Here is a 26769-nt window from a genome sequence, read left to right on the forward strand (position 1 = left end):
TTCACCGAGTTGACTTCCTAATTTGTACAATATAAACAATGAGATGTGATATGATTACATATGCGACAACTATCCACAAAAAAAATCAAATGAAGTAGATATAAGCAGTTTTAGACACCGTATAGAAATGTTTGTTACAATAAATATGAAATTCACGTCAAACTTTTACATGCTCTTTTGACAGAAATTGTTGTTGAATATTTAAATTTGAAAAAAATAATAACTTCGTTATGCATAAGTCAGATAGGTCCAAAGTGAAGTCAGTTTCGAGAGCACTCTACTTAGGAAGTTTACATGATTTTTAGTTATTTAAGGCAATTATCATTAACCAGTAGTGATATTCTAACCAGTCTTTTATGTTGAAATTTGAAATATTTTGTTTGAGTGATTGATTTTTGAAAGACACTGTCCAATTCGTTCCCAATGTGTAAAGAATATGACTTTTTTGTACGATTCAGATTTATCTATTTTTAAGAATTCCATACTGACCACAATGTTTTTAGTGGTTGAAATTTATATACGTGCTCTATTATCCCATAAGATATAATTTTAAATTGATTGATAAAACTTGTTCTACCTGCTTATTTTCAGCAAAAGGATACTACGCTTACGTACAATCATCATTTTATGTTCCACCTAACCGTCGTCGTTTAATCATACCATTTGACAATGTATTAAAAGCAGGTTGCCTATCAGTTTGGTATTATATTTACGGTTTGAATCCTGGCAACCTTTTTATATATACAGTGGTGGACATGACAGAAGAGATTATGTCAGTTATCTCCGATACAAAAACGTTTATTTGGAGGCGCTTTCAAGCAAATATTTATAACGTTAAACAGATAATTTTTGAATACAACATTACCAATACTAGCAACGGTGGAATAGCATTGGATGATGTATATATATCGCCCATCATTTGTGCAGGTAATTTTTTTTATGAATCTCTTGAATAATATGCAACATTAAGCATATTCAAAGAATCATTTGATTAACGCAAATTTTTAAAGCATCCATACAACACAATTTGTCAATATTGGAAATTTTAAGGGCTCTTTTTGGATTATTCTACGAAAGCGTATTAGCGCCACACAATTTTAATTTAATTTTTCTTCCTATCTTTGCGTTGAACGCAAACCTTTGCGATATAACGCAAACCTATGAGATATACCGCAAACATTTGCGATACAACGCAACCTTTTACGATATAACACAAACTCTTGCGAAATAACGCAACCTTTTGCGTTATAACGCGAATCTTTTGCGTTTAACGCAAACCTTTGCGATATAACTCAAACCTTTGCGAACTAACGCAAACCTTCTTTGCGATATAACGCAAACATTTGCGAAATAACACAAATATTTGCGTTCTAACGCAAACATTTTGATTTCAATTATTCATTAAGATTTGTAGTACATGTATGTCCTTTAATTCCGGTGTGATTTAGTAAAGAAATGAACCATTAATACAAGGCTAAATCTTTACTAATACATATTAATAGGAATGAGGGAATACTAGAAGTGCAATTATTCATGATCACAAATTAAGAATGGTTTTTTGTTTCAGAAATGTAATTAAACAAGAAAGTAAATATGGTATAGGCATATTTTAATTGAAAGTCAAATAGACACATTGATCTTTCGGCTTTAAAATGAATTATTCAGAAAGAAATCGTTTTAAAATCCGAATTTTGAATCTAGTGAGGTAATTTTAACCACTTGGGGAACAATTTGAATGGAGAGAGACATAATTATAATAATATAATATCTTCATGTTATACATTTATTGCAAAAGGTAGCTTGTTTGGATCCAACCAACATAAGTTGATGCTCAATAATGGCAACAGTCGAATACCGCTGTTCAAAATTTAAAAATCGATTGAGATAAAAACAAATTCAAGTTACAAACTAAAACTGAGGGTAACACTTCAAATATAAGTGGAGAACTGCGAAACAACACTAAAATGTCAATAAGAGCTTACTTTGAAAGTATATTCATTGTTATATTAGCGGGGTTGATTTTTTTATTTTCTTCGGTAGAATTTAAAGTTGGATGTAACTCGTCTTCTTATTGGCTGACTTTGCTTTGTTTATCTGCTCATAGACATACTTATGTCAAGTGACCGTGACGTCATCAACATTTTTTTCATGGTTTACACCGGTTTCAAATGAAATTTAGAATTAAATTATAAGAAATGATTGTAATAAATTTGTTATTCAAAATATTACGCGGGTTGTTCAGTGTGCACCACATTTTTTATGTTATTTCTTCATAGACAGATTTTTTTTTACATTCATTCCTTAAATAACTTCAATTTAATTAATTTCCTTTGTAATATATATACATGTATTATTTGCTCATAATTAATCGATGATATATTCTAAACATGCAAGCATTTTACTTTGTAATGAGTACAAAGGGTGATTAATTTTAATATATGCAGCCTCCTCCATTAATAACAGCTGCTTCCTTTGAAACTTAAATAAGAAATAAGATAAAACATTTGCGTTATTTCGCAAAAGGTTTGCGTTATTTTGCAAATGTTTGCGTTATAACGTAAAGTTTATGTTTATTTCGCAAATGTATGCGTTAGGGCGCTAATGCGTTTCCGTATTCTTACACTGTTTTAAGGACCAAATTTATATTAATGATATTTTTAAAGATCAAATAAAGCCTGACTGTACCAGTTTCAAGTCGGAGGGTGTACATGTTAACACAATGTACTACACTCAGTTGTAGTCGTCGTTGGTCGCAGCCTGTCAAATTTGTTTATTTTAATCTTTTTGTACATAATAGATATAGGAAGATGTGGTATGAGTACCAATCATTCAACTCTCCAGCCAAGTCACACTTTATAAAATTAAACCATTAAAGGTCAAGGTACGGTCTATAACACGGAGCCTAGACTCACACCTAACAGCAAGCTATAAAGAGCCCAAAAAATGACTAGACGTGTAAAACCATTCAAACGGGAAAAACAAGGTCTAATCTATATAAAAAATAAACGAGAAACACTTATGAACAACATAAACAAACGACAACCACAGTAGTATAACATCACAACATAGTAAGACACACTATAAAATATCAAATGGAATGACTTAACTCAATTAAAAATCGAAGTGAAACAAATAAACACACAATGAACGAATAAATTTGATCTGTGATACAATGAAAATACAGAGTTGATAAAAAGAAGGTTAATAAAAAATAACGGATGAATTACTAAAGAAAAGGGTAACTTGTATTTTTTTTCCGTTTGAATATTTTACACTTTAACATGTTTTGTATCATTTATGTCTTACTCATCGGGTATATGTTTTGTTAATTGTTGACGACCTATAGTTTCATAGATCATTCTACGTCGTATGGAATCTTTTGGAAAATTATCTTTCCTATCATTTTACATCTTATTGTTATCTACATTTTGTTAGGATCAGAAGAAGTTATTCGATTAAGGATTTCTCTTAGAAAATTGCCTTTGATACTAATTCTAAAGTCTGAACATCTTCAAGATTTGTATTTAGCGAAACATTGCTTTCTGTTTAAAAGTATTCCGTGAACGGATGCATCATGTCAAACTTCGATTTAGAGAAATTTCAATTTTATAATATGAAGAAAAATAGAAAACAATCATGATAAAACAAAAAATGTCTTTATTTTTTGATTTAAGGGCAAGCTATCGAATATAATTTTGTATTACCCAGCCACCACCCGCACCCTTCCTAAGCCACACACCCTTTTCAAAAATTTTCGGGAAGATAGATTTAAGAAATAATTGATGCAAGCTATACTTTATTGTAGTTTTAACATGGGTAGGCATTACATTCGTGATTATTTTTGACCCAGCGATAGTGAGGGCTAAAAGAACACGAATATAATGCCTACCAATGTTGAAACTACAATAAAATATAGCTTGCATCAATTACATCGATTCTGAATAGGACAATTAAGGTAATTTCTATGTCCGATAAGTATAAGTGTAAAAGCGTTTGTGTAGGCTCTTCCATGAATCTCTTTTTTTTGTTTGTAAAGAAGCAAACGGCTGGCACTGTGACTTTCCAGAGGGAGGAATTTGAACAGCCAGCGAGAACGGTAGTCGTATCTAGGTCAAACATGTCAATTTCGAATTACAACACATTACTGTCATAATAAATGAATAAGTAACATCATGTGCACCATTTAAGAGTTTGAAAGTGTTTTAAACATGTTGTGATTAAGTGCATGATAATTTGATAAAGTCCATATACGCATGTGCAAACAAATTTTATTGGAATTAGAGCATAGGTTTGTTCACAAAGCGAAAGAAGCACGTCACATTAGAAAAATTAATAACACATAAATGACTATGCAGTATGAATCCCAAGACAACAATTCTTTAAATTTTAAACGTACCTTATCGGACATACAAATCCAACTGACATCTGCTGCATGTGTTTATTTTCTGGAAATCAGATATAGTAGCACGCCACTATTTAATTGACATATCGAATAGAGCAGTAAAGTTTTTTTAGTCAGAAATAACCTTTTACATGTGTCATAGCCCATTAATGTTACAATCATATGTAGCTACTCCGTACTCATTTACATATTTGATCAACTACAAAACTGGTATTTCCCGTGAAATGGAAACTGGATCATGTATAATCGCCCATTACAAATGCATTATACGTCCGTCCGCAATTTATGTTAACGGTTAAGTATCAATAAAGTTATATGTCGAAATAATCTTACAATAATTAATATTTATGATAAAGAATAGTTAGATCTATGACTACTAGTATTTGAAATAAAATACTTTCCTAATTTTTTTTCATTGATAGATAAACAGATTTCTGACGAGTGTGTCAAAAGTGATGAACATTTGCATCTTCAGTGTCCCGTTGCTTATATATGGAACGAGAGGATAGCTTTCGATCCAAAGTTTCATGAATCCTGCATGACCACTTCTGACGAAATTTACCTAAATCTGCGAAACAAATTCAATCAATGCAACAACAAAACAATGTGCACGTTCACGCCAGCTGAACTCATTTACGATAAAATGTGTTTATCTATGAGAAAACGTGTGCTTCTGGATTATTCATGTATAGGTAAGATGTTGATTTTGAATATAATTGGCTCCCATATCTGTGTAAAATTAGAAAAACATTTTAAGCATTTCTTTTGTAATATGTAACAATATTTATTAATATCTAGATTGTTAAAAAGCCATACACCATTATTATGTTTTCTGTTTATAAAGTATAAAACCATCGGCTTTAAAGTTAGAGGGGATGCTCAACAGAAAACATATTATTTAGCATCTCGAAGATACTAATTAATTGCTCATCGCAATTAACTATAGAGTCTATCTATAAATTATAGTTTGTTTTTTTTTTTTTAGATATACGGCAAATCCCTAAACATTTGGCAAGAGTCGTCATTAAACAGTATTAATTCCTATAAGATATCGTCAACGCTTTCAAGAACTAAATCTTTTTCTATATCTTGTCTTACCGATAACGTTTGTTTTTCCGACGTAGTCGATATAGTTTCGGTTTGTGCCCTTTGAACTTAACGACGCTTAACTATGGCAACAGAATACGCATGCTCGAAAATCCTTTCTGTGATTGGACAAAATGCTGTCATGGTGGGTGATTTGTTTGTGTTTGAAAAAACGTCTCGTTAATTATATCAATCTGGAAAGCAAGTGAAAAACTATAAATATTTGAACTAGATCTTACAAAGATTTATATTTTTGTTAAAATAATTGTTTCTCCAATAGCTCTTTGCATCCGTGACAGCTGTTTGTTCGGGATCAGTTATATTATTTTTAATGTAAACTTTGTTGTACGAACGTACATGACTTTTAGAACGCACCTACACATGTGAGATTTCCGCCGGGTTTTGGTGAATGTAAACAGAAAGATACGAGGACCGAGAATACTGAACACAAAAAGAGAAAACGTTATTTAAATGGTATCTTTGTGTTTCTGAAGGTTATCGAAATGATAGTTTTAAACATATACCCAAATTTAAATACGTCGGATATCTTTTTTAAAGATAGTTCTTGTTTAAGTTCTGCATCTACCTTTTATTACTGTTTTGTGGATATTAGGCAATAACGATAAACGAATGATTAACAGCGTCATTAGAACACAAATACAATAGTTTGGGTGTCATCAGACGATTTCAACTATCAAATCGATTTGTAGATCTTGCCTAGTTGATAATCTTTTATTCATTTGTTATTCTATAATAGTTTTGGGATATTAAGCAATTACACCAAAAATAATACAAATCGTCATGGAAAAAGAACAACTACAATATGGGGTCATGAGTCGATTTCAACATTTAAACTAATTTGTAGATCTTATCTTATTGATAATCTTTGCTTATTTAAGAATTAATTTAACTATTTTAGTCTTAAAAATATTGGTGATAACCCATAAAATGATAACAACCGTCAGTAAAGGGCTATAACTCAAATATAGAGTTGTCTTACTATTACACCTACATTGCATGTTGCCATACTTGAAGATCTTGTTTTACTAATCATGTTTGCCATTTAAAGTTTCTGTCTGTATCTGTTACAATTCTCAAATTAATAGGCGGAAAGAAAAATAAAAAGGGAAAAAACGGCAATGACTTTTATAAAAAGTCGTGTGAAAGGACAAATTAAAGGTAGATTTCCGTTCGCAGTGAAAGAAAGTCTTTAGAGATACTGGTTTACTCTAACTCGCGTGGTGCTATTAAACATATGCGGTCTCCTTGAATTTAATGATATCAAAACTTTAGAATGTTCAACCCTGCATACAACCGTTCCCCATGTGAAAATGACAAATCGTCTAGTATAAGACATAATCCACTATGAAAACTATAGCATATGCAATGCATGTATTGCTTTAGGTACCTTATTATAGCATATTGTTTTTAATGGTGATCAAAAAGGTAGAAGAGCAGGTAATCATTATGATACATTTTCATATTCACAACACATTTGTTGACTTTTGCAACTAATTGTTAGCACTCCATAATTAATATCGGTTTAATAATGTGTTATGCTTTATGGTTTGTAGTCCAAATAATTAAAAAATTGCCTTTCCGTACCATCATTGTCATTAAAATTGTTTGAACGAGTATTGTAATTGTATAAAGTTCGAGATTGCATATTAGTTACGTTAAAAGTTGAAAGTTGGAACCTATTAAAACGTTTAAACCCGCTGCATTTGTTTGTACCTGTCCTAAGTCAGGAATCTTATGTTCATTAGTTGTCGTGTGTTGATGTGGTTCATGAGTGTTTATCGTTTCTTGTTTTTTAAATACATTATACCGTTGGTTTTCCCGTTTGAATGGTTTTACTCTAGTCATTGTTTGTGTCCTTTATAGTTTGTTGTTCGGTGTGAGCCAATGCTTTGTGTTGAAGACCAAATACTGACATTTTTGTGCTTTGTAAAGAATATTTCCATAAAATTTTGGATGTGAAATACCTGAACGTATAAGATGTCTGCATGTTGAGTTATATTTACGAATTATTTCCTTATACCGGTGATAAAATTTAGTAAATGTTTTGACCAGTTTGTGATATCGAAAACCCTGGTGTAATAATTTTTCAGTAATACATAAATTTCTCTCGCTAAAATCTAATATATTGTTACATACACGAGCGAATCGTACAAGTTGAGATATATAAACACCATAAGATGGTGACAAGGGAACGTCACCATCTAAAAATGGATAATTAACAATAGGAAATGAAAAATCATCTCTTTTATCATAAATTTTTGTATTAAGCTTCCCGTTTATGATATAGATATCAAGATCGAGGAAAGGGCAGTGGTCATTGTTATCATTAGCTTTATTTAAAGTAAGTTCTACAGGATAAATTTCTTTAGTATACATACTGAAGTCGTCATTATTTAGAGCCAATATATCATCCCAATATCTAAAAGTATTGTTAAATTTTTGTATCAAATGTTGTTTTGATGGGTCTTTGCTAATTTTAGTCATAAATTGTAACTCATAACAATACAAAAACAGGTCCGCAATAAGTGATGCACAGTTAGTCCCCATTGGAATTCCAATAACTTGACGATATACGGAATCTCCAAAGCGAACAAAAATGTTATCAAGTAAAAATTCAAGTGCATAAATAGTATCAAAGCATGTCCAATTGACATAGTTCTTTTGTTTATTGCTACTAAAAAATTATCTAAAAGAGTTTGAACATATGTACTCGCATTCCGACTTTTTAAATGCCCAGTTAATTAGGGATGTGAATTTTTTCTTAATAAGAATATGAGGCAAAGTGGTATATAGGGTAGAAAAATCAAAACTTTGAACAGATTCAAAATCACCAATATATGCATGCAATTTATCAAGTACTTCCAACGAGTTTTTGACACTCCAAAAGTAATTAATTCCACTATTTTCAAAGGCCTTATTTGAACAATTTATTATAAGGTTTTTTATTGTACCAAGTGTACTAGTTAGTAAAACAGACAATTTAGTAGTTGAACAATGGCTAGAAGATGAAATAAATCTAGATTGCTTTTATTGATCATAAGTATGGTTACGAGTAGTTAACTGAAACCTGGCCTTCGTATGAACATTTCTTCACTTATATATAGTTGATCTTCGTGTGGTCATTTTTTTCACCAACATGAATCCATCAATATGAATTTGTTATACTATCAAAACAGACTTTAGATTAAGAATGATGCTCATTCATTAGCCCAAAATTCATATTTCAATTCTCAATATTATGGTTTATTATGTGTACCGCGTTCATTTTTACGATACTTCGTTGTTTTTGTTTTTCATTTATTTTGTGTTTGGTTTTTCTGGGTTTTTCTTTTTGGTATTTTTGCCCTTCGGGTGATTATTTCCTTAGTGACGCAAGAAAGGTTGACGGATTACAGTATAACATGCGTAATAACATAAATCGGTACCAATGATACTACAACAAATGTGCATTTCGACAATAAATGTCTTTTTGACCGGATTGTTGTCTCTTTGACATATTCCTCATTTTCATTCTCAATTTTACTCTTCAGCGATGATTGGGGTTAACATTTATAGTTATTTCCAATAACTTTTTTTATCATACATTTCAAAGAAAACCATATCACTAGACTAGTACATAGCAGTACCAAAGTACTGACTATTGGGATGGTGATACCCGCAGCGAGTAATAGTCCACAAGTAGAGATACCGAACCAGTGGTAGTAGTAACATAAACGGTATGGATAGGTCTGCGCCAGATGAGTGTTTATACAAGAAAAATTTTTTTAGTCTTAAACAGATCGATTTTTATTAAGACAATCACAGTCATTTTCGGACTTTCAGTTCATTTTCAGACTAATAATCCACTGTGGTGATTTTTATTTTATAATACATAATACATGAGGTCAACAAAAGGTATGTTTAGTCTACGTGTCGACTGTTAAGTAGTTACATTAACAGACAAACAGCAATCTAAAATTTCCGAAAAGTTACTGAAAAGTACTGAATTGACTGCAAGCGAATTGTCTGAACAGTACTAACCCTCTCAGTTGATGATGAGGAAAGTTAATTAAACGACTGAACATGACGGAATAACTTTTCTATCAGACTTTTTAAATGATGGTAAGATCAAAATTACTATTTTAGACTAAACGAATTTCAAAGAGTTGACAACTTTTATTTTGATAAAATACACTGATACATTTTTCAATGACCTAGTGTTGAATAAGTGAAACATTTGATACTCTAATTTGTTTCCTCTGATTTATGTTTCAGATAAGTCAGATTCTGTGACGACAAGCCCGCAGACAGTCTCGTCCACACCAAACACGAACGGTATGTTGGACAGTCACATTCTGTTACATTTTGTACATACTCAACCATAAGTATCTATATTGATTAATAGTGTATTCGGAATTCAAATTTAAAAATGCTTGTAAACCGTGGACTATATAATATGATTTGAATATATAAAAAAAGAAACAAATTGAAGAAAGAAGCATGGTATACACACTGCATACAGTTGGTACATATTAAGATTTTTTAATCAAGGATATATTTGGTGATATATATCCTTGAACGTTTCTGGGGTAGGATTTGATAAAAAAACGAGGGGTAATTGGTTTTATTGTATAATAATTCATTTATACATGATTCACTGAAGTAACACAACACCAGAACTTACAAAAATATGTTTTCGAATCACTTAATATCTGGCATTGGTATTAAAAAAAATATATATTACAAGAACAGCATATAAAAGTTTCACTATCCCGTTAGCCAAAATTCATTTCCATTGTTTTTGCAATAAACATAAATATGGTTAAATCAGATTACTGTCATTTTGTTTGAAAGAGTTCCGACTCACTTCTCTAAAATCACTTTGATATGATAAACAAAGAGGCGAATTACGTTCAAATAAAAACATGTATTGAATCGCTGTCATCTGGAACGCTCAAAGCCAAATATTTGGAAACATACGCCTGTGAGTATAAGAACCGCAACATGTGGAAAGATATCTGACCAGACGGGAACAAACAAAATAGCCAAAATCCATCAAATGTAAACTTCGCTTGATGGAGTTTGAACCTCATTGTCGAAATTCAAAAACCGACAATTTGAGAAAGGTACAAAATGTAAGTCTTTGAAAATCATGTCAGAATGAAGCACGTACGTAATACAGTGCGGATGCAACTATCGGGGACTTATACCATTAGTTTATTTGCAGTATTATAGATCTAGTTCTATAAAAATGAAATAACTCTTTAAATTGTTGCGTATATTAATCATAAAATGCTCTACCGTTATCGACTTTGGCCTAAAATTATGACAAATATCAATAAAGATAGGATTGAAATTATTATCATTTGCATACATTTCTATGATTGTTTATAACATATTATTGTGATATATTTAGAATAGCTGGAATGAGGATGTCTTAGTAGGTAGATCACGGACGACAAAAACAATTATGCTTAAAAAACAATCATCACATAAATACTCAAAGTTATATAAAAACAAAAAAGGTAACTTCTATAGTTTTCTCGGGCGCAATTAAAGTTGTATGCTATCACTTATTTATTTATTGTTTTCTCGTTATTTTCTTTACAGAAACAACGGTTTTTACCACATTGGTTAGGCAGACAATATCAACATCCCAACAAAATGATGGTATGTTTGATTGTATTATACGCTGATTGGATGGATTTGAAAAAAATAAAATATAGTTTTGTCTCAAACACCTGAAAATTAACAAACAACTGTAGCTAATTATGAAAAAAATATCAGCTCATTAAGTACGTCACGTAATACATTTTAACGCATATGTATCTATGCAGATCGCTTCAGCCTTTCACAAATGTAATATGGGCGTATTTCAATGAAAATTTGATTTCTTGTTTTAGTCACTTTAAAAAAAATGTTTTTTTATATCTTACAAGTATATTTTATTTTGCAGTCAGTACATTTAACTATATTTAACATTATTATGCAAGGAAACATACTATTTTTAGAGGGATTAATAAGATATTGATTTCTGAATGGTTCAAAATAACCCAAAAGACATGTCCCTAGAACTCCAATTCAACATTCATAATCTCAGATATTGTGAAAGGAGGGAGAAATAAATGTTATTTTTACTTATTATAAGTTCTACAATTATTCAAAAGTATGTTTAAAGCTAACATATTTTAATAAACAGTTTTTTTGACAATGGATATATAGTATATGTGTCCCTGATTAAATTGCCACTAAGAAATGAAGTCATTAAATTTTGCGAATAAACAGTTTTATAAAAATCGAAGTTTCCAAGAAATTGACTGGGTATAAACATTAGGGTCTTACAATATAAGTGATGCCTTTATAACGGCATTTCAGTTGTTGGCAATAAAATTGAGCAAATCAAATGGACCAGAGTGATGCCGTATTTTTTTCCTTGGTCCACTACAAAATGGGTCATATCTCCTTCAGTATCTGGTTTTAAAATTATGAAAAAATATCAGTGTACAGTTCAGCAGGTTCTGCGATGAAAAGAATCATTTTTGTTACTATTAAGATATAGGGATTGGGGAGAAAAAAATAAAACATATGAATATGTCCGGATCCACTACGTAACGGTCAACTACGAAACAAGTTTGGAAGAAAAAAGTTTCGTAGTGGACATTACCACTACCATACACTCGTATTTTATTCTTTTTTCAATTATATTCGTGCAAAACAAATAACATATGTTAGTTTCGTGTAATTTTCAATATACTTTTATCAACATAGAATAGGGTTGATGTCAACTACGAAACTTTTTGTCCTCTACGAAACTATTTTTGTCAACTACGAAACTAAAAATGGCACTACGTGACATGGGTTGTACTTTCATTTGTGAAGAACTGTCTAAATAAATATGTATCGATAAAAAATGTTTCTTCAATTCAGAAAAAAATGAGATCTTTCCAGGATATAGAAATAAAATTTCAACAGGAGACATTAAAATGCCACTCGATGTGCGTTTAGAAGCAGTTTCTTAGTGGATTTTCAATATACTTTTATCAACATAGAATAGGGTTGATGTCAACTACGAAACTTTTTGTCCTCTACGAAACTATTTTTGTCAACTACGAAACTAAAAATGGCACTACGTGACATGGGTTGTACTTTCATTTGTGAAGAACTGTCTAAATAAATATGTATCGATAAAAAATGTTTCTTCAATTCAGAAAAAAATGAGATCTTTCCAGGATATAGAAATAAAATTTCAACAGGAGACATTAAAATGCCACTCGATGTGCGTTTAGAAGCAGTTTCTTAGTGGACAAATGTCCACCACGAAACAGTATATAAATTATGAAAAAAAAATCATTTTGAATAGTATTTTAGAATTCACTTCTTCATTTACAAACAGGTCTATAATAGAGGTATTCAAAATAGCTCTTAAAACAAGATTTTAGATAAGTTTATTTTTCGAATGTTTTTCTGGTCTGAAACGCACTTTTATTGAAAGACCTCCATATACCTTGAAAGCTCACTTGAATCGGAATGCGTATAAGTACTCGAAAACTGGGAAAACTACATGAATATGATCAAAAAGGCACAAAACCAAATAATCCACTTCATATGTTGTCATCTTTGAGAAGGTTTAAATCTTGCCTTATTTTAATTTTTAAAAGGACAATGTAACAGAGGTACGCGACGTATGTTATAACATAAACGGAAACAATGTTCATGCACCATATCACGTTTCGGCAATTTATGTAAATCAAATCAGTAGCAAAACACTTGAAGACTAAGGTAGCAATACACAGTTAGAAGTTTAGTTTCGCATTATGGCCCCTGTGAATTTTTTAAATATGAAAGTTTTTGTACAATAAAATTGATTTTTAGGTAATTGAAGAATAATATAGCCTTCTTAGTGGGTTTATATGAACATTAAGATTGTTTTTAACATGTCTTATAGGCCATTTATATGATTGACAGTCCGTATTTTCCTATCCGTACCGTTCATAGGTCCATACATTATTGTAGTGTTTATCAACAAAGATTTTGCGCTCGATCTTTTCAATTCAATTTTATGGAAAGACGAGCAGATAAGCATATGATTTTTTTGGGACCACTTGATAGATATAAACCTATGGATTCAGGAAAGGTATTACTGTAATTGATTGAAATTTTCCTTTAGACCAAATTTTGGAGACTTTTGTGACATGTTCACCCCCCTTTTTTGCTATATTTTGTATCTAAGAAATGCAGATTGTTGCCATGGTTACACCCAAGAGGGATTATATTTTACCCTTATGACCATTAGAAATCAAATCTATGGAAGATTCTCTTTCTATAAGTATATACATGCATAACACACATATAAAGCCTTCTTTGTTAGACAGGAGGGGAAAGAGGGTGTTTAAAAATTATGAGTGTCAATTTTAAGTTTTTTTCCTAACTGTGTATTGCTACCTTATGGCATTTGACAAAGCAAAGAATTGCTTTTTTTTAGACAAATCATACCACAAATCTATTGATAACTAGGTTAAAGATACAATTCTGAGGGAGAAACAACCTTTAGAATGACAATATATGTTAGTTTTGTTGTTTATTGTCCTTAGCAACCAATATAGACATTTTGACACAAAGACTTGGTTCCGTCATAAATTGAAACTTTATTGGCTACCCCTTGGAAAAGAAGATTGCGCGTTATGTAGAAACCTTAGAAGGGAACGCTTTATATTTTTTCATGCGACTAAATCAAATTTATTATTTTAGCAAGTATAAAGTCACAATTTAGCATGAATTAAGCCTAAATTTTTTCCCGCTATTATAAATGAATTCAGTATTTACTAAATTTTAACCAAGGCTTTGGTATGGTAATACACAACAAAATTGACATTCTAGAGCTTTAAAATAGCTTTAACTTGTAAAATTTGTCTACTGTTGAGGTTAATTTAAGTTTTTAAACAAGAAAAGACAGGCTTAGAAGGTATAGTTTTAGAAATTTGACTAAAAAAGGAGAAAATGCACTTTGACATGGCATGTTTCATAAAATCACTTTTTGTTGCATTTCAGTGTCAACTGCTAACCTTCATAAAATATTTATTTCTGAACCGATTTTCAAAAGTAGCAGGCCAATTTGCTCGTTTTAGCTAGTAGAAAACAGAAATCCATTTAAAGTGGAATTGGGAAAACAAAATGTTAATCCTTAAGGTAGCAATACACAGTTAGAAGTTTAGTTTCGCATTATGGCCCCTGTGAATTTTTTAAATATGAAAGTTTTTGTACAATAAAATTGATTTTTAGGTAATTGAAGAATAATATAGCCTTCTTAGTGGGTTTATATGAACATTAAGATTGTTTTTAACATGTTTTATAGGCCATTTATATGATTGACAGTCCGTATTTTCCTATCCGTACCGTTCATAGGTCCATACATTATTGTAGTGTTTATCAACAAAGATTTTGCGCTCGATCTTTTCAATTCAATTTTATGGAAAAACGAGCAGATAAGCATATGATTTTTTTGGGACCACTTGATAGATATAAACCTATGGATTCAGGAAAGGTATTACTGTAATTGATTGAAATTTTCCTTTAGACCAAATTTTGGAGACTTTTGTGACATGTTCACCCCCCTTTTTTGCTATATTTTGTATCTAAGAAATGCAGATTGTTGCCATGGTTACACCCAAGAGGGATTATATTTTACCCTTATGACCATTAGAAATCAAATCTATGGAAGATTCTCTTTCTATAAGTATATACATGCATAACACACATATAAAGCCTTCTTTGTTAGACAGGAGGGGAAAGAGGGTGTTTAAAAATTATGAGTGTCAATTTTAAGTTTTTTTCCTAACTGTGTATTGCTACCTTATGGCATTTGACAAAGCAAAGAATTGCTTTTTTTTAGACAAATCATACCACAAATCTATTGATAACTAGGTTAAAGATACAATTCTGAGGGAGAAACAACCTTTAGAATGACAATATATGTTAGTTTTGTTGTTTATTGTCCTTAGCAACCAATATAGACATTTTGACACAAAGACTTGGTTCCGTCATAAATTGAAACTTTATTGGCTACCCCTTGGAAAAGAAGATTGCGCGTTATGTAGAAACCTTAGAAGGGAACGCTTTATATTTTTTCATGCGACTAAATCAAATTTATTATTTTAGCAAGTATAAAGTCACAATTTAGCATGAATTAAGCCTAAATTTTTTCCCGCTATTATAAATGAATTCAGTATTTACTAAATTTTAACCAAGGCTTTGGTATGGTAATACACAACAAAATTGACATTCTAGAGCTTTAAAATAGCTTTAACTTGTAAAATTTGTCTACTGTTGAGGTTAATTTAAGTTTTTAAACAAGAAAAGACAGGCTTAGAAGGTATAGTTTTAGAAATTTGACTAAAAAAGGAGAAAATGCACTTTGACATGGCATGTTTCATAAAATCACTTTTTGTTGCATTTCAGTGTCAACTGCTAACCTTCATAAAATATTTATTTCTGAACCGATTTTCAAAAGTAGCAGGCCAATTTGCTCGTTTTAGCTAGTAGAAAACAGAAATCCATTTAAAGTGGAATTGGGAAAACAAAATGTTAATCCTTAAGGTAGCAATACACAGTTAGAAGTTTAGTTTCGCATTATGGCCCCTGTGAATTTTTTAAATATGAAAGTTTTTGTACAATAAAATTGATTTTTAGGTAATTGAAGAATAATATAGCCTTCTTAGTGGGTTTATATGAACATTAAGATTGTTTTTAACATGTTTTATAGGCCATTTATATGATTGACAGTCCGTATTTTCCTATCCGTACCGTTCATAGGTCCATACATTATTGTAGTGTTTATCAACAAAGATTTTGCGCTCGATCTTTTCAATTCAATTTTATGGAAAAACGAGCAGATAAGCATATGATTTTTTTGGGACCACTTGATAGATATAAACCTATGGATTCAGGAAAGGTATTACTGTAATTGATTGAAATTTTCCTTTAGACCAAATTTTGGAGACTTTTGTGACATGTTCACCCCCCTTTTTTGCTATATTTTGTATCTAAGAAATGCAGATTGTTGCCATGGTTACACCCAAGAGGGATTATATTTTACCCTTATGACCATTAGAAATCAAATCTATGGAAGATTCTCTTTCTATAAGTATATACATGCATAACACACATATAAAGCCTTCTTTGTTAGACAGGAGGGGAAAGAGGGTGTTTAAAAATTATGAGTGTCAATTTTAAGTTTTTTTCCTAACTGTGTATTGCTACCTTATGGCATTTGACAAAGCAAAGAATTGCTTTTTTTTAGACAAATCATACCACAAATCTATTGATAACTAGGTTAAAGATACAATTCTGAGGGAGAAACAACCTTTAGAATGACAATATATGTTAGTTTTGTTGTTTATTGTCCTTAGCAACCAATATAGACATTTTGACACAAAGACTTGGTTCCGTCATAAATTGAAACTTTATTGGCTACCCCTTGGAAAAGAAGATTGCGCGTTATGTAGAAACCTTAGAAGGGAACGCTTTATATTTTTTCATGCGACTAAATCAAATTTATTATTTTAGCAAGTATAAAGTCACAATTTAGCATGAATTAAGCCTAAATTTTTTCCCGCTATTATAAATGAATTCAGTATTTACTAAATTTTAACCAAGGCTTTGGTATGGTAATACACAACAAAATTGACATTCTAGAGCTTTAAAATAGCTTTAACTTGTAAAATTTGTCTACTGTTGAGGTTAATTTAAGTTTTTAAACAAGAAAAGACAGGCTTAGAAGGTATAGTTTTAGAAATTTGACTAAAAAAGGAGAAAATGCACTTTGACATGGCATGTTTCATAAAATCACTTTTTGTTGCATTTCAGTGTCAACTGCTAACCTTCATAAAATATTTATTTCATAACCGATTTTCAAAAGTAGCAGGCCAATTTGCTCGTTTTAGCTAGTAGAAAACAGAAATCCATTTAAAGTGGAATTGGGAAAAAAAATGTTAATCCTTAAGGTAGCAATACACAGTTAGAAGTTTAGTTTCGCATTATGGCCCCTGTGAATTTTTTAAATATGAAAGTTTTTGTACAATAAAATTGATTTTTAGGTAATTGAAGAATAATATAGCCTTCTTAGTGGGTTTATATGAACATTAAGATTGTTTTTAACATGTTTTATAGGCCATTTATATGATTGACAGTCCGTATTTTCCTATCCGTACCGTTCATAGGTCCATACATTATTGTAGTGTTTATCAACAAAGATTTTGCGCTCGATCTTTTCAATTCAATTTTATGGAAAAACGAGCAGATAAGCATATGATTTTTTTGGGACCACTTGATAGATATAAACCTATGGATTCAGGAAAGGTATTACTGTAATTGATTGAAATTTTCCTTTAGACCAAATTTTGGAGACTTTTGTGACATGTTCACCCCCCTTTTTTGCTATATTTTGTATCTAAGAAATGCAGATTGTTGCCATGGTTACACCCAAGAGGGATTATATTTTACCCTTATGACCATTAGAAATCAAATCTATGGAAGATTCTCTTTCTATAAGTATATACATGCATAACACACATATAAAGCCTTCTTTGTTAGACAGGAGGGGAAAGAGGGTGTTTAAAAATTATGAGTGTCAATTTTAAGTTTTTTTCCTAACTGTGTATTGCTACCTAATACCGTTAGCCTATTTGCAACGGTATCGACCAAGTATTATAAAAATACAAATATACGTCATAAAGTTCTCTTTAAAAATTCAAAATATGCTCTTCCATAATTGCCCTTTTAATGTAGCCTTTTGAGGAAAACTGCTAAATTGATTTATCTTCTTAAGATGGACTCATTATCATTCTTCGGATATCAATTTTTGTGAGTACAGATAAACCAAAAATTTCATCGACGAGGTACAAATTTCCAAAACACTGGATTTTGGAAAAACAATGAAATAAAATATCGATGGAAATTGATATCCACGAAAATAGATAAATCCACAGCATTTAATGTTTAGTTTCGATAAGTTTTGATATTAAGTATTATACTTTTAGTTTAATCTATTCATTTCGCAATACATTTGGTTTGTTTGGATTAAATTTCTTTGTAAACATTTCTAGATTACAACACAGAATATATTTTAGTTGATAGATGTCGATGTAAGATCACCAATTATTACTCGAAACGGGACTCTTTAATTGTCACTTAAAGATATAAAAAGGCTTTGTTATCTGAATGATTAACACAGGCTCATGTAAATAGAATGGCATCACTAACTTTTGTTTTCTCATGTTTAAGGTACTTCGTTTTTTACAACATTGGATAGGCAGCCAATATCAACATCACAACAAACTGGCGGTAAATACGTTTATGCGCTGATTAAACAATCATTGCAGCTGCTGTTTTGTCTTAGAAAAATCACAAAACAGTGTATCTATAACATAAATGATCCTTATAAAATGCATTCGCACAATGCATTTTGTACGTTTATGTATTAGTGTAGATCACACCAGCCTTTAAAAAATGTTACATGTTTTTTACCCGGAAGATTCAAACTAACTTCAGTGCTTGTGACAAGGACAAAGATTACTTAAATCATGGGTATTTGTTACTTTTGTTTGAACATGCTATCGTGTTTATTCATCCCGACCTCTGATCCTAGTCTCAATAACACTACCTTTCTGACATGACCATTGCAGGCATTTAGCATCCGTTATTCAAAAGATCGGTGTAATCATGAATGACATCTTGTCTAAACGGATCTTTTAAAACAGTAACATTTACATAATGCAACATAAAGATGACTGTATCAAAAGTGTTGTTTTTATAAACATTTGAATTAATCAAAGAAATTATGATTAGTTATGTGAGAGCCTAATAGAATGTAAAATATGCTCTTATATACTTTAACAAAAAATCATAGCGGATAAGAACGGAAACCACGGGTTAGCCTCCTAATCTGTGTTTGAAAGAAGCGTTCTTTTTTATTTGACCTAACCGAATATCCGTGTTGTATTGTATTACAATGTATGTTGTTATGTACATATTTTGATAGATTTGTCCTAACACAGGTTACATGTAGCTGCAATAGTAATGCTCGGATGCATCAATTCAACCAAACATTGAAATCGTACTTTAACGTAGTACTACTATGACACAATACAACATATTCAAACCTAAAAACAGGAACTTTAGTTCTTTCTGAAATATCTTAATTCAATAGATGATTAAAGTTGACTTATTTTGCTTATTTCGTGATTGTGTTTTGTTTTTGTTTTCGTTTTTTTTCTAAATTTGTTCATGATTTTGGGCACTTTTTAATAACCGTGATTTACGATGAGAAGCAGGGTTTGACTTTTATTCATTTGATCATCTTTAATCTGCCCTGTTTAATGAGTTTGAGACACCTATAATATATCTGTCGATGGTTTTAAGGGAAATCCATTTTACTCACGGGCGATGTAGTATGTATGATATAATATACATGCTTTATTTATTTTTTGCATATTTTTTTAATGGGTGGGTTTTTTTTCCTTTTCTTTGTTGTTTTGAGGTTTTATCAAAGTGTTTTAATTTGCATTACTCATATTTAAATTGTGAAGTATTTTTGAAAAGCACTTGAAATTAATGGCGGTTTTATAAAAGGTAATATTACCGCAAATTAAGTGTATAGAACTGTTATCGAAGCTCTACGTTGCAAATGTATCAGACAAAAATATACACTTACAATATTGATGACATTGCAGCTGTTTTCTGAATATAAAAGACGGCAATGACCATGCATTAAACATTGGTGTATTGTTATGATATAAACCTGCAGCATCAACGCAAGTATTATGGAAAGATGCATCTGTGCGAGCTATGTCATTTGACATTAACCTACATTAGGAATATGACAGTTGTTATCATTTTTTTTTATGCGTTTGAGCTTTTGATTTGCTATTTGATTAGGAAGTTTCCGTTTAGAATTTCTTCGGAGTTCGGTATTTTTGTTATTTACTGTTTACATCAAGTCATTAATCATTCTAAAGGTGTGCATTGATGTTTCAATATTTAACAAATTTGAAACAAATGTGGTTTGTTAACCATTTATGGGAACATTGGGCAATGTTCCATTAAAATACTGATTAGAATGACTCAAACTTTTCATAACTCTATAAATATGAAGTCTTAAAATTTGTATGTTGAAAATGCATTAAAATATTGTTTTGCATACTTCTGAATATATAAAATGAAAAACATTTTATACAGCATAAATATATTAATTACGACCTTTAATTAATTAAACAGTGTTAAACTTTGTTTGTAGTTACAAGCATGCACATAGATTACCATGATTAATATTTAAAAAATTTCAATATTTCAATAGAATTCGTTTCAAGTTCAGTGACACACCATGCAGTGTTTACCTTTTGCGTAATACATGTATGAAATTTGCTGAAATGCACAAATTTAGTGAAAATTCGTTCGTTGCATTTTCTAATATGCAATGTTTTATCTTTCAGACATTAAAGATGGTAATCAATCTAGCTCTCCAAGTTCAACATCAGTTATAGGTACAAATGTTTACACTAATTTAACACGACCATAGTATAGTTGGTCATTTCATCAGAATTAATTTTCATACCGGCTGTCAAGCAATCAATCGAAACCAATTTTGCCCTTTACACTAAGAAAATGTATTCAAATGAACTTGCTTTAGATTAAAAAAAAGTATGACAAAAGGGGCGATTTACAGTTCCCTATTGATAAGTTTCACCTTTTTTCTGCAGGATGGTGATTTTCATTTATCCTTCTGTTACAGACTGCTGCTGTCTGATAGGCATTCTTAATATTGACATTTACGGAGAAGAGTGCCTACAAACACAAATGCTATTGAAAACTCTAAGGTTTAGTTGTGTTGTTTTGTTGGTTTACACTTGCATTAACAATGAAGGACAACTCTTAAAGATTAGCACGATTAATATTGTTCTGCAAACATGTTACGTATTTGTTTTTGACATTATGGTCATGTCTAGACTCCCAAAGTCAAATTGAAATTTGAAGGATTCCAATATTTGAAGATAAATCAAAATTTTAAGGATTCTTTGAAATATTGATTTAATCCAGGATAAAAATGTCATTACTTCAGGATAAAAAAATAAGGATAAGGATACTGCAAATGCAATGAAATAGTTTTTGTGTTGTGAGTTTCATTCAAGTTACACTGTTTAAAATGGTGATTAATTACAATCGTAATATTGTAAGCATTTGTTTTGGTTTTTGTATGCTTTAATTAAAGACTCCTAAATTCAAACTTAAATTCGAAGGATTAAAGTAAAATATGAACTTAATGCAAGATATAAACAAACAAAACGTCGTAATAACAAATGACATTAGTCGTTAAACCGAGTAAGGTGAGTCGGTTTAACGATAAAAAAGGGAAAAAATGGTAAGATTCCCAAAAGAGACAAATATCCACCACAGTTCAAATGACAGGAGTGTAAGCAATTAAAGGCAACCATATGGAATTCAGCAATGAGGAAAAAACCTTACCGTACATTCGGCAATAAAGGATCCTGATATGCAAAATATAACATATTTCAATAGCGAAAACGTACGGCCGTATTTATAAAAACAAATTACGAAAAATAAATATGACAGACTCCTTACATGGGACAGGCACATACATGTTCATAAACCGTCCGTAACTCGCATTTGACAGTTGGGTTATTACTCACTATAAGATTTAACTAATTAAAAACGAGTTACCTAAGTTGTTATAACGAGTTATTTCATAAGTCGTAATGACACGGCTGGTAATATCTACACACGCAGAACAGTTATGATTTCACGCCCTCACACATTCATGATGTCGTCAAGCAGAGCCGATCCCCTAACGCATGACATTATGAAAATATGAGGTTTTTAGATTTATTAAGATGTCCATCAACACCGGACAGTGTACACGCCGCCCAAAACGACATTCATACCCATTGACAGAAAAAAAAAAGTAAATTTGAACTTGTAGGTCTGTTAAAAGAACCATTTCAATATTTAAATGTCACTTTTTTACAACAGTAAATGATACATGTATTTCTTCGATAAAGTATTCATCACAGCATAACATTGTCTGATTTTCAATATTTTGATCAGTTGAATAAGAACATTGCGATTTAGAAATATACATACCTTTGAAGCGGTGACAATTACTCTACTCAAGCACAACTGTAAAATCCTCTCACGGTTTTCATTGCAGAACAAAATGTTCTGCGTGTGTAGATTACCAGCCGTGAATGACGAGCAAGCTGTGTCGTTGTAACGAGTAAGCTAAATCAGTATATCGAATGCTAAAATATAATTATAAATAAACTGATGTTGAGCAGTTGCATAAAGACACAAGACATCATTATATAATAGTAAATGCAATCTTCAAAATTTAAAATATTTACATTTTATGTTTTAAACTAATTGACTAAAACAACTAAAATTATATTTTAAATGTCAAATTAATATATATCGTGTATTAGAATAACGTACTGATGTCTTGTTCTCTTTGTTTACAGGGATAGTCCTAGGTGTGCTTCTATCCTTGATTGCACTGTCAGTTGTTCTGGTTATAGCAGTCGTTTATTTTAGGAGGTAAGATATGTTGTATCAAATAAATGCAAATATTCAATTTGAGAAATAAGCAGCAATGTATGGAACAAAAAAAAACGTGTTCTGAAATTATTTCATATCTTGTTAGAATATGAAAACATATGCATGTAATTTGCGCTTAACTGATTTACTATAGTAAGAAATACTACGTTTACAACATTATACAGAAAGAGCTACGACTAGGCATAAAGATTCGCTTACTTTCTAATTGAATAACTGAAAACAACTAAAAACAACCATTCAGGTCTTTCAAGTGTATACTTTTTACGCATAATTTTTTTGGAAAATTTAAATGTTTACTATTTTTCTATTTCATATACATGGTAATTGAAGATCTGTTGGTGACCTTCTGCTGTTGTTTTTTTCTATGGTCGGGTTGTTGTCTCTTTGGCTCATTCCCCATTTCCATTCTCAATTTTATTTTATCCGAATGACACATGTGAAAATAAATGACATGAATTAACCCAAATGTATGTAGGCCACAATTAACATCAGGGCATAGGAAGACACAACAATTATACATCTGAAACACATTATTTTCAAAATTATTCAAAACATTTTCTTTAGGTACTGTCAATTTGTTCTTTTCTTATCAACAACAAAAACGCACGACATCTTGACATATTCATATTGGTCATTATGCACTGTTAATTTTTAAAAAGGCGACGATGATAGCCTTTTTATAATTTATCAATTCATCTGTCCATATCGATAGCTTGAACATTTATGGTGGCTCGTTTCTAACTGAAACATTTTCACAGAGGTGATAAAGTATGAGATAGAATTTTTGTTTAAACTGTGATGCCTATAAGATCCCATTTGATGCAGAACCAACAAGTGAATACTGGTAGTACACATTTTCACACATTTCAATTCTCAGGAAATTCAGTTCTTTACAAAAAAAAATTTTTTTCATTACATCTGTATTTTTAAAAAAACATAAAATGATTAAGCTCAGTCAATCATTAAAAGAAGCACAATTTTCAAGTAATATGCAGTAGAAATGTACCAAAAATCAGGCGGTGTACAAAATATATACATCACTGATACACTGCTTAATCGACTTTATTATATCTGATACAACCTTAATCTGGTATTGTCTTGTTAATTAGTATGCTTTCAGAAATCTATATGACAATTTGGACAGGACCTTGTAAGTGGGTTTTTTTTAAACTAGAATTTCCTATATTTTCGATAATCCAATTAATTTAAAAGCCTAAGGATTTTTTGCTTTATTATTCGTGTAGGTATAGATATGCAAAAAAGAAAGGACATTCAATTGTAGTTAATGAAGACAGCCATAGTGATTATACTGGCCATCAGAATACAGCATTTTCACCTGATGTCAACGTCACCACTCAAACAGATTACTGTGAAATACGAACATCTAAACATAACGATCAATACCATGATATTACGGACACATTTAGCCCCTCAATTAACACAATAAATGATGACGAATACAGTGAAATTGCGAATGTGGTAAATTCAACTAATAATCCGAATGCATCTACAAACTATCAGCATCAATATATTACTCTTGATCCTAATGCCACTGGATTCGACCGATCAAATCAACATACCAATTTGCATAATGAAAGTAGAAATGATAGTAATTCAAATGTAAAAACTAGCTTAACAGGTGGCGATGATTATGCCATACTTGACCCTGATGACCTTAATGAATCGAAAAACGATACTCCAAAAGTTCTACCATTTAGTGACAACTACGTTGTTTTAGATCCGAACGAAACGGGTTTTAATCGTCAGGAAAACACGGATGGAGTCTGTAACTATGAACTTGCAACACCTAGCAATCCAACAGAGTCATCTGAAGATCCATATGACGTTTCCAAAGATGAAACTTACGATACGTCTGGTAACACCCGCCATAAAGAAAAGGAAAATAACATCTATAGTCACATGGTTGACAACGTGTACGATACTGCTGGTAACCAACGAAAGAAAGAAGAAAATGATGGAACATATGATCATTTCTTTGGACAACAATCTGAAGACGATTACGACATTTCAAAACCGTTTTAAGAATGATCATTTTTTTTAAGACATTGAAACATGATAATACTAACCAGAACTGCCTGTGCATAAATTTACTAAACAGCATTAAAGGTTTTTTTTATGTTTAAGATATGCATAAATCGATATTTATGACTGTAAACTATATAAACATTCCAAGATTGTTTTGTTGCGGTTATATGCAAACCGAATTTAAAATCAAATAAAATAATAATTTATAAGACAAAGTTTAAATAATATTTAGAATGTCAGTTACAAGGGATTTTTGCATACACCAAACGCTCACAAATTATTATTTGTGTCCATACGAGTAAGATTTATAATGAATATAAAATTGAGAATGGAAATGGGGAATGTGTCAAAGAGACAACAACCCGACCAAATAAAAAACAACAGCAGAGGGTCACCAACAGGTCTTCAATGTAGCGAGAAATTCCCGTACCCGGAGGCGTCCTGAGACAGCAGCTAACCAACCATTAAATCCGCCAACATATGAGCGATATCTAGTGTACATTGCAGAATCCTGTATAAAAAAAAGATTTAAAAATAATTATTAGTAACCAAAAATACAAACAAAAAGTTATACTATAAAAAAAACACAACAGAAAACATTACTTGTTTTGAAATGTTGAACCGTCTGTGTTTTTGGCCAAGTTATGCATATAATAAAACAAGTCGGGACCTAAAAAGTAGGGAGTGACTATATAGACCAATCGGATGCGACCAACTCCTTAATCTGCCCGTGAGCTCACATTATTACACCTTGTTTTTTTAATGGCATAGACATTTTTTCATCTGAATGTATAATTTGAAAACACATGCATAATCGTGAACTATATGTATTATGGTACTGATGATTAAGCAGCTATCAACCTTTTGGAAGAAACAACAAATGACTACACGCTGACAGACCTGATTTAATCTCGAAAAAGTAAAATCACAACAAGGCGTAAAGGGTAACAAACAAGAACGAGGAGATAATGACTAAACATGCTCTAAAAGCATCCTGAAAATTCTTCAAGGTGTTTATTTCTAATTTTTTTCAAATTTACAAATTTTAAATATTTTATTATTATTTATATTTTTTTTTGGGGGGGGGGGGATGTGCGTTATTTTCCATGTCGCTGTTAACATCTGTTATTATGCATTGGTCTAAAGGCTGTACAATTTTAGTTTATATCGATTCCTAAATGAATTTTACCTTTTACCTTTTATCTTCAAATCTTAACAATGGACAGGTCTTTTTGGATGAGGAAATTATCAAAATTAAGTCGACAAATATATTTTCATTCATCTTGTCATTTTGACGTATTTTATTATTCAAAGTTCAACCAAATTACTTTTAAGATACAGGAATATTGGACACTTTGACGGAAGGGAATCCCTCTCGTCTGGATGTAGACCATCTGCAATACATTTTCTTTATCTTTTTTATTGAGGGAACTTTTTTATAATGAATTGCGCTACAACGCACCAAGTTTTGTGAAACTGTAAACTTGTAGATTTATTATCACGCAATATAAAAGTGGTTAATTGTAAAATTATCATCCGGTTATTTATCAGATCGAGAAAATGAGTGTTTTTCATAATGAGCTGATATATAATGGTTCTCATCTTTTTTAAGT

The 26769-nt window shown here is 31.1% G+C and overlaps 2 protein-coding genes across 2 annotated transcripts in view; both read left to right on the plus strand.

Annotated features, from left to right (window-relative positions):
- The window catches only part of LOC139488685 (uncharacterized), a 160110-nt gene that overhangs the window by 71105 nt on the left and 62236 nt on the right, over positions 1-26769 (plus strand). The gene's annotated exons all lie outside the window — the stretch shown is intronic.
- Positions 9989-25433, plus strand: LOC139489349 (putative uncharacterized protein DDB_G0282499). The gene is made up of 5 exons (XM_071275657.1): positions 9989-10013; positions 18767-18826; positions 20974-21024; positions 23014-23089; positions 24355-25433. Exons 1-5 carry the CDS (start codon positions 9989-9991, stop codon positions 25151-25153), a joined length of 1011 nt encoding a protein of 336 aa, XP_071131758.1. The 3' UTR covers positions 25154-25433.

This window comes from Mytilus edulis, chromosome 9 (assembly GCF_963676685.1).
Source record: "Mytilus edulis chromosome 9, xbMytEdul2.2, whole genome shotgun sequence".
Taxonomy (NCBI): Eukaryota; Metazoa; Mollusca; class Bivalvia; order Mytilida; family Mytilidae; genus Mytilus; species Mytilus edulis.

Excerpts from the sequence above, each read along its gene's own strand:
- LOC139489349 (XM_071275657.1), top strand. The coding sequence starts at position 9,989 with ATGGTATACACACTGCATACAGTTG. Across the intron at positions 10,014-18,766 it reads ATACACACTGCATACAGTTG|GTACTTCGTTTTTTACAACA; the intron begins GTACATATTAAG and ends CTCATGTTTAAG. Across the intron at positions 18,827-20,973 it reads AACATCACAACAAACTGGCG|ACATTAAAGATGGTAATCAA; the intron begins GTAAATACGTTT and ends TTTATCTTTCAG.